The 17778-nt window shown below is 48.8% G+C and overlaps 1 protein-coding gene and 4 non-coding genes across 8 annotated transcripts; 1 reads left to right on the forward strand and 4 right to left on the reverse strand.

The window, feature by feature from the left end:
• Positions 1-1807: 1807 nt before the first annotated feature.
• AURKB (aurora kinase B) lies at positions 1808-6236 on the reverse strand. 4 transcript variants are annotated; one of them, XM_069483355.1, is made up of 8 exons: positions 6107-6236; positions 4564-4666; positions 4394-4448; positions 3993-4184; positions 3579-3717; positions 3320-3468; positions 2274-2448; positions 1808-2114 (listed from the first exon to the last, which is right to left on the reverse strand). In XM_069483355.1, exons 1-8 carry the CDS (start codon positions 6152-6154, stop codon positions 1941-1943), a joined length of 1035 nt encoding a protein of 344 aa, XP_069339456.1. In that variant the 5' UTR covers positions 6155-6236; the 3' UTR covers positions 1808-1940. The 4 variants fall into 4 exon arrangements, with proteins under 4 accessions (XP_069339456.1, XP_069339455.1, XP_069339451.1 ...); XM_069483350.1 differs by having other exon boundaries at positions 1866-2114; positions 3993-4209; positions 4416-4448; positions 6107-6195; XM_069483353.1 differs by having other exon boundaries at positions 1866-2114; positions 3579-3753; positions 4131-4184; positions 6107-6195.
• Positions 6237-13220: 6984 nt separating this feature from the next.
• Positions 13221-13292, reverse strand: TRNAW-CCA (transfer RNA tryptophan (anticodon CCA)). The gene has a single exon. It is a non-coding gene; the product is annotated as a tRNA-Trp (tRNA).
• Positions 13293-13920: 628 nt separating this feature from the next.
• TRNAG-UCC (transfer RNA glycine (anticodon UCC)) lies at positions 13921-13992 on the forward strand. The gene has a single exon. It is a non-coding gene; the product is annotated as a tRNA-Gly (tRNA).
• Positions 13993-14655: 663 nt separating this feature from the next.
• On the reverse strand, positions 14656-14727 carry TRNAD-GUC (transfer RNA aspartic acid (anticodon GUC)). The gene has a single exon. It is a non-coding gene; the product is annotated as a tRNA-Asp (tRNA).
• Positions 14728-15292: 565 nt separating this feature from the next.
• On the reverse strand, positions 15293-15364 carry TRNAP-CGG (transfer RNA proline (anticodon CGG)). Its single transcript has one exon. It is a non-coding gene; the product is annotated as a tRNA-Pro (tRNA).
• Positions 15365-17778: the final 2414 nt, after the last annotated feature.

Below are 17778 nucleotides of genomic sequence, written 5' to 3' on the forward strand. Positions count from 1 at the left end.
GTGAGACGTTTGTGCATATTGGAGGCGGGACTAAGAGTCTGCATTAGGAAGATTTGGGGACGTGGGGAAGAAAGGGGAAAGAAACTAGGGATCATCCTGGATTACCCAGGCAGGCCCTAAGTCAAATGACTAGTGTTCTTATAAGACATAGAGCAGAGGCCGGTCGCAGTGGCTCACGCCTGTAATCCTAGCACTCTGGGAGGCAGAGGCAGGCGAATTGTTTGAGCTTAGGAGTGCGAGACCAGCCTGAGCAAGAGCGAGACCCTGTCTCTACTAAAAATAGAAAGAAATTAGCTGGACAGCTAAAAATATATAGAAAAAATTAGCCGGGCATGGTGGCACATGCCTGTAGTCCCAGCTACTCGGGAGGCTGAGGCAGAAGGATAGCTTGAACTCAGGAGTTTGAGGTTGCTGTGAGCTAGGCTGACACCACGGCACTCTAGCCTGGGCAACAGAGTGAGACTCTGTCTCACAAAAAAAAAAAAAAAAAGACATGGAGCAGAGACAGAGTGAGAAGAGGGCCAGGCCATGTGAAGACAGAACCAGAGATTGGAGTTATGGAGCCACAAGCCAAGAAATGCCTGATGCCACCTAACGCTGGAAGAGGCAAGGAGGGATTCTCCCCTAGAGGCTTGACTTAAGACCTCTGGCCTCCAGAACTGGGAGAGAAATTCCTGTTGTTTTAAATCACCAAGTGTGTGGATTAATAATTGGTTACGGCAGCCCTAGGAATCTAACACATCATGTACAACTGGGATAAAATAAAAATAAGAAAATGTATTAATATATTTAACCACATTAATTAAAAAGGCAAATAATCAATAGATGCAGGAAAAGCATTTGATGAAAGTCAATGCCCATTCATTTTACAAAACAAAAACTTTTTTTAAAGACCCTTAACAAGCTAGGACTAGAATAGGCCTTCCTCAATCTGATAAAGGACACCTATCAAAAACTTACAGCAAGCATCATATCTAACAGTGAAAGTTTTTGTCAGGAACAAGACACCATCACTATTGCTTCTATTTGCTCCGGTACTAGGTCCTGAACGGAGCAGTAAAACAAACAAAAAAGACAATGTCTACGGTACAGCAATGTCCAGTTGCTCTTAGGTTGGCAAAGGGGCAGGGAATGAACCAAGAAAGACTAGAGTCAAACAACTGAGAGAGTGAGACGTGAGAGGTGGCTGGTGTTCAAGCATAGGGTGGGGGCTGGGTGCGGTGGCTCACGCCTGTAATCCTAGCACTCTGGGAGTCCAAGGTGGGAGGATTGCTTGAGGTCAGGAGTTCGAGACCAGCCTGAGCAAGAGCAAGACCCCCGTCTCTACTAAAAATAGAAAGAAATTATCTGGCCAACTAAAAACATATATAGAAAAAATTAGCCAGGCATGGTGGCACATGCCTGTAGTCCCAGCAACTCAGGAGGCTGAGGCAGGATTGCTTAAACCCAGGAGTTTGAGGTTGCTCTGAGCTAGGCTAACGCCATGGCACTCTAGCCAGGGCAAAAGAGCGAGGCTCTGTCTCCAATAAAATAAAAATAAAAAAATAAAAAAGCATAGGGTGGGGAGCGGAGGACCCCCAGCACCCCCAGGCTCTGGGAGTCAGAGCAGGGGAAAGAGACAGTGGGGTGGGGGTGGCTGGGAGCTGACCGTAGGGTGTCAGAGCTGAGAGAGTCGGGTGTGAGCAGGGGAGGAGTAGTGATGTGGTGTTCATTCCTGCCACCCAGGGTGGACAACCCCCCTCCTTCCCCTAGGGACAGCTTCCTCCACAGCAACACCTCCACCTAGAAACATCTCTACACTCATTGATATAAAAAGCTTCAGCCTTTATTAAACAAAAAGGAGGTAGAAGACAGATAAGGAATGGGCCAGGACTCCTCTTTCCCCCTACACATACACAGACATACAAACGCAGACACAACCAAGTGAAAAGCAGGGACCATCAGGGGACAGACTGAAGGGCAGAGGGAGGCAGCACCCTCCGAGAGTGGGCCCGGACCCAAGGGTGGGCTGCGACCTGGGCCAGGGGCAGCCGTTCTGAGGGGTTATGCCTAAGCAGCTTGGAGATGAGGTCCCGAGCTCCCTCAGGCACAGAAGGGGGGAACTTCAGGTCCACCTGCAGGTGTGGAAAAGGAAGGACCGTGTTAGTTTCACCCTGGCTACATTTTCCTTGACTACCCATTCTATTCGGAGTTAGGCAGGGCTGGAGGAATAAGCTATGCCCACCCCCAGGCCCTGCTTCTGCTGCCGGCACGAAGCCCCAGGCAGCTCCCACCTTGACGATGCGCCGGTAGGTCTCATTGTGTGACGCACTTTCAAAGGGTGGGTTCCCCACCAGCAGCTCGTAGCACAGTACTCCGATGCACCACAGATCCACCTTCTCGTTGTGCATGCGCCCCTCAATCATCTCTGGGGGCAGGTAGTCCAGGGTACCACACATTGTCTTCCTCCTGGGTGGGATGAGGAGAGTGGGCAGGGGTCCCCGGAACAGCCAGCCTCTCCTTTCCCTGCTGCCTGACGGCAGGGAGCCAACAGACTGCAGGATGCACCAGGGGAGTGCTCCAGCCAGGCAGACCCACTGGGGAGGGGTGGGTGATATTTACCAAAGGCTCAGAGGTGGGCCTACACGCTGCCCTAGTATCCACACACTGAGGAATGTATCTTAATAAAATAATCAGACAGGAGGGCAATGTTCATCTTGGAATTAAAAGAAAAATTGGGGACAAGTCTAATGCCCATCAAGCATGTTCTACTTAAATAAATCAGGTTTCATCTCTACTATGTAACACTATGAAGTCATGAAAAATGATGTGGGAGTATTCTCAGTGATATGGCAGAGTCCTAATATATTGACTGGAAAATTTGGGTGACAGAACTCTCTCCTATTTTTTTTTTTTTTTGAGACGGAGTCTCACTCTGTTGCCCAGGCGAGTGCCGTGGTGTCAGCCTAGCTCACCGCAACCTCAAACTCCTGGGCTAAAGTGGTCCTCCTGCCTCAGCCTGAAGTTGCTGGGACTACGGGCACACACCACCATGTCCAGCTAATTTTTTTCTATTTATAGTAGAGACAGGGTCTCACTCTTGCTCAGGTTGGTCTCCAACTCCTGAGCTCAAGTGATCCTCCTGCCTTGGCTTCCCAGAGTGGTAGGATTATAGGCGTGAGCCACCGCACCCGGCCTCTGTCCTATTTTTATAAAGATACTGCTATGTCTATATTTGTGTGAGGACAACCCTCAATGTCTTTGGGTAACAAGGTTTGGAGGAGTTTTATTTAGAATGTTCCAGCCTGACATCCAGGGCTGGCCTCCCAGTCCACCATACCTCAGGGAGGGGGCGTGCACAGACCAGCCAAAGTCAGCAATCTTCAGCTCTCCCTTGAGCCCTAAGAGCAGATTCTCTGGCTTTATATCTCTGTGAATCACCTTCTTCCCATGGCAGTACATCAGGGCATCTGCCAACTCCTCCATGATCTGGCAGGGACAATGACTGGCAATCAGACAAGGATGGACCTCTGGCTACAAGCAGTATACCCCCAGCCTCAAGGCCCCTGCTGGCACCCCAGATGCCCACCCTCCCTGACCGTGGCTGTTCGCTGCTCATCAAAAGTGTGGCTCTTCTGTAGCTCCTTGTAGAGTTCCCCTCTGGGGGCGTACTCTAGAATCAAGTAGATCCTCTTCCGATCATAAAAGTAGTTGTACAGACGCAGGATGTTGGGATGCCTGGGGAAAGAGACAGAGGCGGCCTTAGGCCGCATCCTGACATAAAGGAGCTGGGAAAGATGGCAGGGGAAACAGGTCAGATGTGGACCAGGCCAGGGACACCAGGGCTGAGGGCAGTAAAGGGCAACTGGGGGCAGCTCTCTGGATTCAAGGCTCTGGCCCAGACTGAGAGCTAAATGGGGCTTACTGGCCACATCCACAGAGACAGCCATCTGGACGAGGTGGGGCTGAACGGGGAGCAGAGGGGCTCAGGCTCAGAGGGTGTCGAAACATACTGCAGGTGGGCCTGGATTTCGATCTCCCTGCGCAGCTGGTGCTCCACACCCTCCTTCTCTATCTGAGACTTAAAGAGGACCTTGAGCGCCACGATGAAATGGCTTTTCTTCTCCCGAGCCAAGTACACATTTCCAAACTTGCCTTTGCCCAGAGGACGCCCAATCTCAAAGTCATTAATTGTGAAGTTCCGCCTGGTTAGAAAGTGGGGGACGGCAGCTCAATGCTGGTTTGTCATCAGCTACGGTGTCTGCTTCCTCCCCGCTCCCTCATCCCATCCTGCCCTCAGCTGCCCCATTTCTCCTCATCCCTGCTTCTCCTGCCCTGAGGTTTTACCTCCCCTGCTTCCTGCCTGTTCACTTTCTGCTCCAGCCTCCTCTACCCCAAGGCTTGGGGCACTTACCTTAAGGGGTTGGGTGTCTCACTGCTATTCTCCACCGCCTTCTGGCCAGGGGCAGCTAAGAAGAGGACACGTAAGTTGAGGCCCTCCTTTGACATTCTCATCTCTACACCTACCCATAGACTCTTGTCGCCTCAGGTCAATCCTCTCCCCCTTATCCCAGTTACCTTTACCTGTGGGCTGGACATTGGAGCGGCTCATGAGGACAAGTGCAGAAGGGGTAGCAGGCTCCTTCCGGAGGACTCGCTGGGGCAGGGTGCTCAGGCCAGATGGAGCCTGAGAAGGATCAGGGGTAGCTCTGAGGGTGCCTTTGTCCCGGTGACCCAACTGGAATGTGCTACAAGCAGCATTTCAGCTACTTACTAAAGAACCATCCACCCACCCCCAGTTCAAAGAGAAACATTGATACCACAATTTTGCTTCCCATCCCCAAGACTCTGCTGATAGTCCCTCATTGAAATGGGCTATTAATAAACAACCTAAGTCAACCTAAGATAAGGGGCAAAGGACTCACCGCAACACCTAACATTTCACTTCTTTCACTTCTTTGGTGCTGGACCACACCACCTTCTCAGGCCTTAAGCTGTTCGATCTGTGTAAGTCCAGTCCATGATACCACCCTCACTCACCAGCCCCCTACCTCCAGGGGCAGCAGATGGTCAAAGAATACCCTTGACTGCGGGGGGGGGGGGGGGGGGGGGGGCGTCCTGCACAGGGTCCTTTTCAACCCCTGCAAAGCTTAGTCTATTAAGGATTAGATAAGTTCCTTGAGGCCTTGAATGTTGCAGCAGACACTGGTATTTACCCCTTTAGAACAACAGACTTTCAGGATACCAAGGGCTACTCTGATGGCCCTGGATCACTTCCTACTTTCAACTTCTCAGATTAATAGACATTTTCTTTTGGGAGTGACCAAGGTAAAAGTGACAACGTTCTGTCATTCAGACTCCATTCTTGACCATCTCACTCAGTGCTCCATGATGGAGGGAGCAGGGGACAAGGGAACAGATAGACTCTCCAAGATACCCAAGTCCCAGCAGCAGGGAGCTAAGCCTCCGCAGGGGCCCTTCCTTGTTCTTAAGCCAAAAGAAGAAAACCCTAATGCCCCTAAAGACGTGATCCCAAACAGTGATATTGTACAGATCAACAAATAAGCAAGTTGAATAAAATACAGTCCAGAAATAACCCACATCTTTATGGGAACTTACTATATATAATAAAGGTGGCATTTCAAGTTAGAGGGTAGACTCTTTAATGAAAGGTGTCTGGACAACTGAGAAATAAATCTATTTAGATCCTTACCTCACATCTGTCATTAAAATAAATTCTGAATGAACCTTTTAAACAGTAACTTTATTTCCTTCTAGAGTCTATTTCTATTTGCTGCCTTGTTTATTTTTTTTTTCAGGATATGGGTTAGGAATCATGGCCTGAATGCCAGAGCCTGCCTTCTCAGTCCCAGATATCATTTGTATTTGACGTAGGCTCAACACTGCACGGGTCCTCACGGCCTGGGAGTCACTGGCTGGTCAGATTCAAGCTGGCAGCACCTGACAGAATGTGGCTGCAAATGACCAGACTGGGTTCTGCCGGCATACGTTGGAGCATAACGGGGAAGAAAGTGCTAAGAGGATTGCCCTCTGCAGTACCTCAAATCTCCAAGTAGGGACTCGCCATGCGTGGGATGGGGGACGGCCAAGCAGGGAAGGGCCTTACCGTCTGCCGGACGTAGGGCCAGGGGTAGGCGTTCTCCTTCTGGGTCATCCTTAGAGGGAAAGGGGGAGGAGAGCTGGACGGAGAAGAGAAACAGCCGTGAAAAGCAGAAAAAAATGAGAAGAGAGGGAGAGGGCGGACCGATCTAGCCGGAAGTGCCAGCCTGGGCTGGTGAGAGGGAGCAGGTCAGCGCGCCGGCCGCAGTCCGAGCACTTCCGGGGGCTTGTCTCACCGCCCCACTCCCGCTCCTGGCCCCACCCGCTTCCAGGACCCTCTCTACACACCGGAGCGCTCCGCAGCCCCGCGAGTGCGCGCGGGCCCGCCCAACGGACCCCAGACCTGCCAGATCATCTGCCCTGTCCCGGCGCAAGGCCCGCGAAAGGAGGTCCGCTCACCTGCAGCCGCAGGCACAGCTACTCCCCCAGCTCCGCAAACGGCTGAATCGCCTCAGCCGTGCCCTGGCCGAGACCCTTTCAAATCTCCCGCTCCGACCCCATTGGCTGAGCGCGCCGCCCATGCCCAATTTTCATTGGCTAGATTTCCTGCGTCGTAAGCCGTGAGCCAAACGGAAGAGGCCGAACGAGAGGCGGCGCACGCTGAGCTTCCGGCTTGGCGAAGTTTGTCTAGTCCTCAGTTGGCTTTTCCTTCTTTCTTCTTTCCTCCTCTCTCGTTCCTTTTCCTTCCCTCTTCTGTCCCAGTCCTTCTCTCTTTCTCTCTTTTTCTCCTTTTCCTCCTCCCTCCCTCCTTTTCTTCCTTATTTTTTCTTTTTTAAAAATTTAAATCTTTAATATAACTGGAATTCATCTTTATATATGTATGAGTTGGGGTCTAACTTTGTTTTCTGCCAGATAAAAAGCCAATCATGCCAGCACCATGTGTTAAACAAACTGCCCCGTTCCCAACGGAATTTAAATGCTGCCCTTGATAAATTAAGTCTTCGTATATACTTGTGTCTATTTCTAGACACTCTGTTCTGGTGTTTTGTTGTTTGTTTTTCGTATGTGTGTTTATTCTTGTGTTATTACTATTTGTTCTTAAAAGTCCTCACATTCCTGGGAGGAGTTTTCCATCAGAGGACCTGTCTCTGCAGGACCCCTGACAGCTGCCGTGTTGTTAGGACTTACTGTCATTTTTCCTCCTTTGTGCCTGGCTCCCTCTTTTTCTGCTCTTTCTAACCCCTAGATACATTTTTGGGCTTTCTATGAAATAACCAGTGGATGGATATTGTTTAACATCAGGCAAAAAAAAGGAAAAAGAAATAACCAGTGGATATTTGTAAGTATGTCCTGTCTAGCACCCTTCCCTTTTCTTCTAATAATAACACCCTAACTTTCCTTTAGAGAACTGCCTATCTCCCCATTCTGTATAGTCTGTTTCTGTTTAAGTTAGTTTCTGTTGCTGACAACCCCAAATCCCTAACTTGACAGAGACCTATTGTAATGGACATTGTGGTTATCTAGCCAACATCATTCTTCCCAGCTATTCCCACTTCTGAAAGCTTCTATGGTTTTGTGGGTCTGAGAAGGAAGCTGACTTCACCCCAGGTCCAGGAGTCAGCTCTGATTGACTTATACCAATCAATACCTTTTATTCCAGATCATAGTCACTGGTTCAGGGATAAGCATGTGACCTAAGTGGACCAGGTAATGGGAATCAGGATGCTTGCTCAGAACGCTGGGCAGAACTTCTTTTCTCCAGCTGGAAGTGAACAAGAAAGTGTTGTAGGATCTCAAATTCAGGCCTGTGTACCCAATGTGCAGCTAAAGCTAAACACGGTGACACTAGTGCTTGGAGACAGAGAAAGGTTTGTTTGATTTGGCCAAAGCAAGAAGATGGGAGAGCAAAATCTTTCAAATCCGTCTTCCTAAAGAATTGAAGTAGGTGCCGGGAAATTCTCCAGCCTACAGGGCCGAAGACAGGGCGCCCGGCAGGAATAAGAAATGAGATAGTAGAAGAGAAAGAGTGAGGTCAGGGGACTCAAGGCTTTCCAAACCAAGAGTCCCAAGAGTAATTCCTCACTGGTATTTATTCATCTCAAGAACAAAAGGTCATTGTAAATCATACAAACATGTTCTAAAGATATCCCACAGGCAAACAATGTTCTATAGATTTCCGTAATGATTACATATTCTAAAGATACCCCACAGGCAAACTTTAAAGATTATTTATAAAGATTAAGATATTCAGGTGCACAAGAATCTCAGCAAAGCTATTTCTAGCCTAAAGCTAAACAAGAACATAAATTTGGGATTGTGGCCAGGCTAGTTTTCCAGCAGGTTGGGCACTCCTGATTGCAGTCCTGGAGTACTTTTCCACCCCAGGAGAAAAACTGTTTTCAGTTCTTCCTGCCCTTGGAATGTCCTTGCCATTTGGAAAACAGCCACACCTATGCAAACTGTCACATCCGCAGAGGTTCTTATGCCAGCAATATCCCTAGGTCACCCTAACATTTCTATACAACCCCAACAAACAGGGAGCTTTTATGCAGCTAGAGAATAAGGGGCCTGGGTAGGGGTGGGTTTCTGTGTTGCTTTTAGTCCCCAATAACACCTTGCATAACCAGACTTCTGGGCATCAGGAGCTAGTCACAACTTTCTCAAGGTCATTCACTCCTGCAAAACAAATTCATAGATTTTCCCTGGAATGCTGGAATGCTTGACAAACAAAAAACCCAGCACATTAGCAGTTAATAGTTACTGCGAGAACAAGGGGTGCTGGGCAGGAAGCGAGCACTTAACCAGCAAGCAAGTAAGGGCATGATCAAATTTTACAGTATTTAAGTGATAAAATGCCAGGCTACTAAAATCTCAAGGGGCCCAATTACAGAAGCATGCAGCCCTCATTGCTGCTTCTGGTGCTCCTGAACAAAGCAGCCTGACATTGAAGCTTGATATTGCAGAAGCCAGAAGAGAGGCCTGGAAAGGACCTGAGTACTTGATGACATTGTTGAGCCTCTGCATGCCTACTTCAGCACCTGAAAATAGGTCTCCTTCCCTAATGCATTCCAAGTTCTGTTATTTGCTGCCAAAAGCATACTGTGTGGTAAAAAAACAGTTTTCCCTCTGCTCTCATACCACAACAATCAACACAGAAGACTTCTGTGACAAATGTGTGGGCATTTCTCCCCAACAACAAGCAAGCCAATCAGTTCTGCAGCAGACACCAGCTGGGTGTCCTCCAATTCAATTCTGACACTATCTACCTGGAGACAGCATCAGATCTCATAGGTTGAGGGCTCAGTCCTACAAGACTGCCCCCCAATTCTGATGTCAATTGCAAGCCTCAGGTTGTTTTACCTGTGCTTCTGCCCAACTGGCTATAAATTGGGGTTTCCACAACCCTCATCCTTGGGTTTGATTAAATTTGCTAGAGTGGCTCACAGAACTCAGGGTAACAGTTACTTACTTTTACTGGCTTATTATAAAGGGTAGCACAAAGGTAGCACAAAGGGTAGTACAAAGGATACAGAGGAAGACATGCATAGGGCAAGGTATGGCAGAAGGGGCGGGAAGTTTCCATGCCCTTCCCAGGCATGCCACACTCCAGGATATCTCCGTGTATTCCAACATCCAGAACCTTTCCCTCTCCCCTCCCCTTGGGCCTTTTATGGAGACTTCATTGGCTAGGCATGATTGAAGCATGGACCACCATGTAGAGGTGTGATTGGACAACCAGGCATGGGTACCATAGCAAGACCCTGCCTTTACAAAATTTTTTTTTTAAATTAGCTGGGTGTGGTGGCAAGTGCTGATAGTCCCAGTTACTTCAGGCTGAGGCTGAGGTGGGAGGATGGCTTGGGCCCAGGAGTTCGAGGTTACAGTGTGCTAGGACTGCACCACTGCACTCCAGCCTGAACAACAGAGTGAGACCCTATCTCTAAAAAAATTTAAAAATTAAATTTTTAAAAATTAAAAAAAGAAATGTGATTGGACAAAAAGGGTTTTATCGAATACCAATAGACTGAGTAGGGAAACCCAGCAAGACCTGTCCAGGTTCTTCTTGACTCTCTGTGCAGCTTTTCTTCCTCCTGGGATGGGGGCAGGACCCCTTCTGAAATGGGGGTCTTATGACCTACAATGGAAAAGGTAGGTCAGGGACCCTCTATATGGCCAGCCCCAAGACAGAAGGGCAAAGGGAAGATTAGAGTGTATTTTTAGTTTCTATCTCCTGCCATGGGGAAAAAAATAGAGCAAGTAAAGGGGGCAAGAGAAAGCCAGAGAGTTTTTTGAGGCCTGATTTTGAGGTCTACAGTGCTCCAACGTTATAACAAAATACTCTTTTTCACCTTCATCACTCTGAAGCTGCTCCAAAGCTGCTTCAGGAACCAAGGACAACACAGAGGTATACTTTAACAAAAGGTAAGCTTACTTTTTTAGTCACTTTGGTTTCTTTATTTTATTTTTTTTTGAGACAGAGTCTCACTTTGTTGCCCAGGCTAGAGTGAGTGCCGTGGCGTCAGCCTAGCTCACAGCAACCTCAAACTCCTGGGCTCAAGGGATCCTCCTGCCTCAGCCTCCTGGGTAGCTGGGACTACAGGCATGTGCCGCTATGCCCGGCTAATTTTTCTATATATATTTTTAGTTGTCCATATAATTTCTTTCTATTTTTAGTAGAGACGGGGTCTCGCTCTTGCTCAGGCTGGTCTCGAACTCCTGACCTTGAGCGATCCACCCGCCTTGGCCTCCCAGAGTGCTAGGATTACAGGCGTGAGCCACCGCGCCCGGCCTTTTTAAGTCACTTTGGAAATGACAAGAACTATGAGAGTTATAAGCCAGGAACCATGAATGAAAACCAGCATATAAATAATATCACACATACCACCTGACACACATCTACAAACCTACAGTGTTCTTAGTTATTCAGGTTAACTCTTACGAAATTGCTGATACTCAATTATTTTGACCTACAAAAAATAGCAATTTCATGAGATTCAACCAAAAGTGTAACAAATAAGCCCTTATCAAGTTTCTAAATCAGTTCATAATGCTTTTGCCTGCAAGTAACAGAACACTTGTTAACAATGGCATAAGTGGTTAGGGATCTGTTTTTCCTTACGTAGCAAGAAGCCAGGAGGTAGGTGGTTGGTTCAGGGTAACTAAACAAGGTTAGAGATCTGGATTGGCCTATCTGTGTGGGATTCTCTTAACATTTCTCTTATGATTGCAAGATGTCTGCCAGCTCTCTCTTTTATCAGGAAAAGCAGAAGTCTTTCTAGAAGTACCCAGTACATTTCTCATTGGCCAGAGCTGTGTCACATGACCACTGCAAAGGAGGCTGGTAAAATCAATGTTTTGTCCAGCCGTTACTGTGAATGCAATAAGGGGGAGGCAGTAGAAACAGGTGTTTGCCACGACTGCTGACAATTTCATTCTGGGGAGCCCATGATTTATTTAAAAAGTCAGAGATCTCTTATGATGAGGCATCTCCAGAGATTTGATCATCATGGCCACTATGCTGTCATTTGTGAAAAATCACTTTGTTAATGGCGGTACACTGTTTTTACTAAGGGTCAGTCTAACCTCACTTCTCAAGGTCAAGGAGCCCATTTCGGCCGGGCGCGGTGGCTCACGCCTGTAATCCTAGCACTCTGGGAGGCCGAGGTGGGCGGATCGTTTGAGCTCAGGAGTTCTGAGACCAGCCTGAGCAAGAGCGAGACCCCATCTCTACTAAAAATAGAAAGAAATTATATGGACAGCTAAAAATATATATAGAAAAAATTAGCCGGGCATGGTGGTGCATGCCTGTAGTCCCAGCTACTCGGGAGGCTGAGACAGGAGGATTGCTTGAGCTCAGGAGTTTGAGGTTGCTGTGAGCTAGGCTGACGCCACGGCACTCACTCTAGCCAGGGCAACAGAGTGAGACTCTGTCTCAAAAAAAAAAAAAAAAAAAAACATTCAGAAATAATTAGGACCCAATTCTGAATGCAAGAAGACAACACTGGAAAAAAATAATTAATGGGGGGAAAAAAAAAAAAGAGAAAGAATGATCGCTTTTGCTTGAAAAAGTCACACAGCCCTTTGGACGGTAGTACACTTAGCAGTACTAAGTGTTAAGGAACCTTTACCCCTGGAACTGGAGTTTCAAGAATTTATGTCACAGACCTACTCAGTAAAGCAAAGAAAAAAAGATTGCACAAAGATGCTCATGGCAACATTTTAAGTACTGAGAAAAAAAGTGCAGATAAGCAGACAAACAAAATGTCCAACTTTAGAATTGTTAATAATTTACAGAATTGTCATCAAATTTTAGGTAGTCATTAAAATTATAATTACAAGGACAATAGAATCATATTTCTGCTACAATGATGAGTGAAAATAATGGAGTACAATATTATGGACACCACTGGCAAATATAAATTAATACATTAACTGCCCTGTGAGTTGTATTTAACTCACGCTACTTTTGAGCCCGGGGCCTCGTGAAGCAAATGGAATTCACGCGTGTCTTCACTTTGGGAGCCCCGAGGACTATTTTTCAAGTTGCGTATAACTCATGCACAGAAAGCAATAAAAAAATAACAATTTTTTCATTAAATTAGAAAGGATCATTTTGTTTTCAAAGTTTTTATTCTATTTTCCTAATACAATACCGTGGCCCCAAGGAAAAAAAATTTTTTTCTCATGTGGCAGTCAATGGGTTAAATTGCAAGCAGTGAAAACAGTGGTTTAGGGTAATGATTATAACTGACTATTATTACTTTAAAAATGACTAATTATTGCTATATTCTTTCCAGTAAAGAATATTTGTTGTTCCAAATACATTTTCTGAAAAAGAATTGGGGAATAAGAAAAAGAAAGAAAAGTAGCAGAGGCCATCACCTTTGGAAAAAAAAAAAGGAAAGAATTGGGGAATGTTCATAAACAAATTCTGTGTTAGGATACCTAGAATATTAAAGGTATTTATAATTGGTCGGTTTGACGGAAAGAGTAAAATGAAATAAAAGTGCCCAAATTTGTATTTTAGGAAAAAATCTAGATACTTTAGAAAAACAAACAAAAAAAAAAATCACAGAAACAGTTTCGTGATTAGCTCATAAAATACAACAAGGAGGGTTTTTTTCTTTCCCCGAAAAATACCGTTGTAAACCTGTTTGGATATGGAAAATGAATATTTCGAATGACCCCGACGTGATTTGAACACGCAACCTTCTGATCTGGAGTCAGACGCGCTACCGTTGCGCCACGAGGCCTCTCCGATTCCGCGGCTTGACGGATCGTGTGAACAGATCTATCGTCAGCACTGAGGGGCGGAGTTTTGTCCTCGGGTCCCGCCTCTGAGGTTTTGTCGGCGCAGTTCTAGAGGTACCCGCAGGCAAGACGCGTGCGCGCACACAGGGATTAAATTCACCCTCTGGGCAAATGACGAAGAGAGGTAAATTGTGTTTAGGTGCATTTGGCTTACGGCTTAATTCCTTGACCTTGAAACATTGAGCTCACTCAACAGAGAAGCGATTCTTAAGTGTCTGGGACATTTTTTCCCCGGGGATGATAAATCCTCACGGTGTCGCTGCAGTGCTCGCCCCATCTCTGCTGGTGACTCAAAAAACCTTCTATTCAGTTTCTCTGGACCTTGGTTTCTTCATCTGTGGTCGGGGCGTGACCCCTACGGTCTCCCGCAAGGCGAGTGGCACGTGCTAGCGGAGATGGGGGCCTAGCGCCCTCCCACAGGTGCTCGCGGGGCCGACGGCAGCCGTGGCTTCTACCTCGGCCTCACTAGCTGCCGAGCCCTGGCTCCGCCCAAGTCCAGCTCCGGGCTTACGCCCCTCAAACCAATATAGAAAAATCTTGGTTGACTCCAGGAAAACTCTCCTTGTGGCGGCGTTGGTGGTATAGTGGTGAGCATAGCTGCCTTCCAAGCAGTTGACCCGGGTTCGATTCCCGGCCAACGCAGCTCTTTACGTTTTCGAAGGGAATTTTTTTGTTCCCCCTCGCGTTTCCTGGGTTCCCGCAAGGTGGGTTGAACGTTGTCGTGAGGCACCTTCCTCGCCAAAGGGACGCGCCCTGCGCTTCGACCGCGACCCCGGCCGGGCCGCTGCACGCCCTCCCAGCGGGAGAAGCGCGCCGGGATCTCCGCCGAGACCGCCGCGTCTGCGCCGGTAGCGGTGCAGATCCACACGCACAAAACCAGGGAGGCGAAAGGAAACCAGACGCCGCGGTCTTGGCGCCCGCCCGGGGTCACGCTGAGACTGGAAAGGCAAGCGCAGGAAGTCAAGTCCCACTGCGGATTGCGCGGGTTGTGTCCGTTTTGTATCGTTTGCCCATGTGTTTTCTAAGCTATCGTCAACGAACACGTCCGATAAACATATTGAGTGGAGAGAATAATGGCTAATTTTGGCACCCGTTTAAATTGCAAGTTACTCGAAGTAAAATATAAACTTGAAGCTTGGGAATGTGGGCTCGAGAGCCAGGAAAAACTGCCCTTCTCCTTCTCCCTTCCTCCCCATCTTCTTTATATCTCCCTCCGAGGGCCCAGGACGGGACTTTACTAAATAAATGTGATTTAATGGATCTTAAAATAAGATTGAAGAAAAAATTTAAAATAAAGGCACGCTCCTCCCCGTCGGGGAATCGAACCCCGGTCTCCCGCGTGACAGGCGGGGATACTCACCACTATACTAACGAGGACTGAGCTAAGGTGACCCCTCTCCAAATCCTTGATCTGAGACTTTCACCGTGCTTGGCGTGCTGACGGAACGGTCTCCGAGAAACGTTGACCAGAAACTTAATGCACACCCTACACCACGACTGCGCGCGAGTGGCCAGAAAGTCCGGAACAAGGAATGACCGAAAGACGGAGTGCCTCCAGGGCTGCAAAGACCCGGGTTCCGACAGTCTCCGGGCTCTCCCCAAAGCACTGAGTAAGTCTCGCTCAGTCCACTGCCCGTCATGCACAACTATAGGTCGACGGGCATCATTCAAACCGGCGCCAGGCTCTGCTGGCAGAGGTGAGGCACCAAACAGGAAGGCGGGGTGAGAAAGAGAGTGGTTTGCCCAAGTCTGGACGTGCCTCTGCTTCCCCTGGCGCACCACGCACCACTGCGAACTGAGTTTCCTGCTACCGGGATGTCACAAAAGAGCTCACTGCACACGAGCTCAGGCTGATGACTTCCCAGGCCTGCCTCCCACAGGGCCGTTCAAGTGACATACAATTAGGGGCCCTTCTTGTTTTAGCAAAAAAAAACCGCAAAGCGGGCTCGTCCGGGATTTGAACCCGGGACCTCTCGCACCCGAAGCGAGAATCATACCCCTAGACCAACGAGCCGACGCACAACACTGGCCGCGGATGCCCTTAGAGGTCGTAGCAGGCTTGCCGCAGTCCTGAGGCTACCTCAACGCCGTAGAACGGTCCTGGTGCGTGCTCGGGGACGACCCGCCCAGGGGCCGCATACTCTGGAATAAGAATATGGGACTCTCTCTTGGCTCCTGGCCCGCGAGCTCCGACTCCTCCCAGGAAATAGCGTCGAGGATGTCGGAGGGAGTGGCCTTGGCCTCGTCCCGGCGCCGCCCTCCAGGACTGCCTTGAGCACGTGGTTTCACGCTCTCTGGAGTCGCGGACCTCGACTCTTCCCGCCTCTTCCTGCAGTGCTCGGACCCAGCCTCCTGGCGCAGAGCTTTGAAGACAAATGGTGGTTTCCTGGGCATTAGGAAGGGCCTGGCCCCACAAATCACATGACTGGGGTGTGGAACACGATGGTTCTAGAGATGCTCACGGGCTGGTCCAGGGCCGCTGCAGGTCAGAACCCTGCCGGGAGGACTTCCTAGAGGGTTCGGGACGGCCTGGGGACTGTTAATGGGCCCTGAAATCACTATGTGAACAGTCCCTCTCGCTGACCCTGTGCCCATCCATCTTCCTGGGGTGACAGACAGGGCCAGCCCCGTCAATAGCCCACGGTCTCCCCAGACCGAGTGGCAGTGGCCAGCCGAAGGAGAGAGGCAATGATTTTGGGGACCCAAAAGACCCACAGAGGAGGCGTCACTGAGCTGGGTAGCTGGCAGGGGAGGGGTGGGAGACCGGCTGTCCAACCTGCTGCGTGGGGCGGAGTTCCAGGGTTTCTGGACTGTAAAATCAGGTTACCCCACCCTCCTGTCTAGCCTCTGCTCTCCAGTCCCCTCCTAGGATGGCCCCGAAGGAGACCTCCCACCTGCCTCCTAGGATCCCCAGAAGGTAAGGACCTCTGAGGCAAGCGGCCGCAAGAGTGTGGTCCGAGGCCTCTAGGCCGTGCTTTGGGGCTTTGCAGCATCCTCCAGGCTGCTTAGTGAGCTTCTGAAACTCTCGACACATCCACCATGTCCTTACTTGGGGGCTACCCAGAGCCCCTGCAAGATCTGGTTGGGTCAGTTGCAGACCACATGTCCTGCCTTCCCTGAGCTCAGTGCCTGCTCTAGGAAGTCCTCCCGGCAGGGTTCTGACCTGCAGCGGCCCTAGACCAGCCTGGGAGCATCTCTAGAACCATCGTGTTCCACCCCCCAGTCATGTGATTTGTGGGGCCAGGCCCTTCCTAATGCCCAACCCACGGACACGTTGGTGGGGGAACTTAAGTGAGGAGTTCAGCTCTTAGTTTGTTCTTTCCCAGATGTCCCTGGCCAGACAGTGGGGGAGGGCAGCATAGGCGAGCCCAGCCTTTCCCATCAGTGTCCCAAGACTCTGAGTTGGGTAAAGAGGTTCTCAGGGCTGGTCTTCGGGCATTTCCTCCCTCCACCTTTTCCAATCCCTGTCTCCGGACTCTTGGACCCCAATTTTCTCTGCGAATTGGTTGAGTCACCTCCCTCTTATTTGGTCTCAGGCACTTAATCTGTGCAGGGGGGGAGACCTAAATCCTTGATGGCTATGATGAAAGCTATGGCCTCTCTTCCAAGAAAAATGCATGCAATACTGTAGAGTTCACAGATACCTGAAGCTCCATCCGAGGACGCCACTTTTCGAAACCAAGAACTAAGATGTAAACAGCTGATCATTGTTTAAAACTTTGCAGGAGGTATTTTACATTTTAACAGGAGTGCAAAGCTTGACACTGAAAGATTGAGTTCTAAGGTTTAACTTTGGGCAGTCACAGCTGTTTGAGATTGGGTAGGAAATAGGAAAGGGTACGAAGACATCTTTGGTGAACACTTCCCTAAAGGAGAATTCTGGCATCATCCTGAATTTCTCCCGCTTATTCAGACTCCACATCCTATCAGTTACTGAGTTCTATTTTTTTTTATCCTAAGCGTGTCTTGAATTCGCCTCTTTCTGCAATTGCCCGGTACAAGCCTATGGCGTTTCTGTAACCAACCCCTCCCCTCACAACATACTCTGATTGTAGCATTTATCTAGCGTATTATATAATTTAATTAAAACAATTTTTTTGTGTGTCACTCCCTCCCCTCCCCAATATAAACTCTAGTCGGGCAGAACTTTTCATCTATTTTGTTCCCTGCCGTATTTCCAGGGCCCAGAACAATGCAAAGCAATTGTTTACTAGAACATAGGGCAAGTTTCTACATGGTCTTTAAGACTTAGGTCCCATCCTCCAGAAAGCCTCCCCTGACCACCCTCCATCCTCAGGCCGGATGAGATCCCTTTTCTCTTCTGTGTTCTCACAGCACCTTGTTGGTTCCCTCAGCAAATTGTGTTGTGATTGTGTCTTCCCGTGAGCTCTGAGAAAAGGGGCTGTGCCTTCCTCATTTGGTTAGGCA

This window comes from Eulemur rufifrons, chromosome 9 (assembly GCF_041146395.1).
Source record: "Eulemur rufifrons isolate Redbay chromosome 9, OSU_ERuf_1, whole genome shotgun sequence".
Lineage (NCBI taxonomy): Eukaryota > Metazoa > Chordata > Mammalia > Primates > Lemuridae > Eulemur > Eulemur rufifrons.

Coding starts and splice junctions, on each gene's coding strand:
- AURKB (XM_069483350.1), bottom strand. CDS start 6,154: ATGACCCAGAAGGAGAACGCCTACCCCTGGCCCTACGTCCGGCAGACG. Junction 4,449..4,563: donor CTCCAATGTCCAGCCCACAG/GTAAAGGTAACT, acceptor TCCTCTTCTTAG/CTGCCCCTGGCCAGAAGGCG. Junction 4,210..4,415: donor GAAGGCGGTGGAGAATAGCA/GTGAGACACCCA, acceptor ACCAGCATTGAG/CTGCCGTCCCCCACTTTCTA.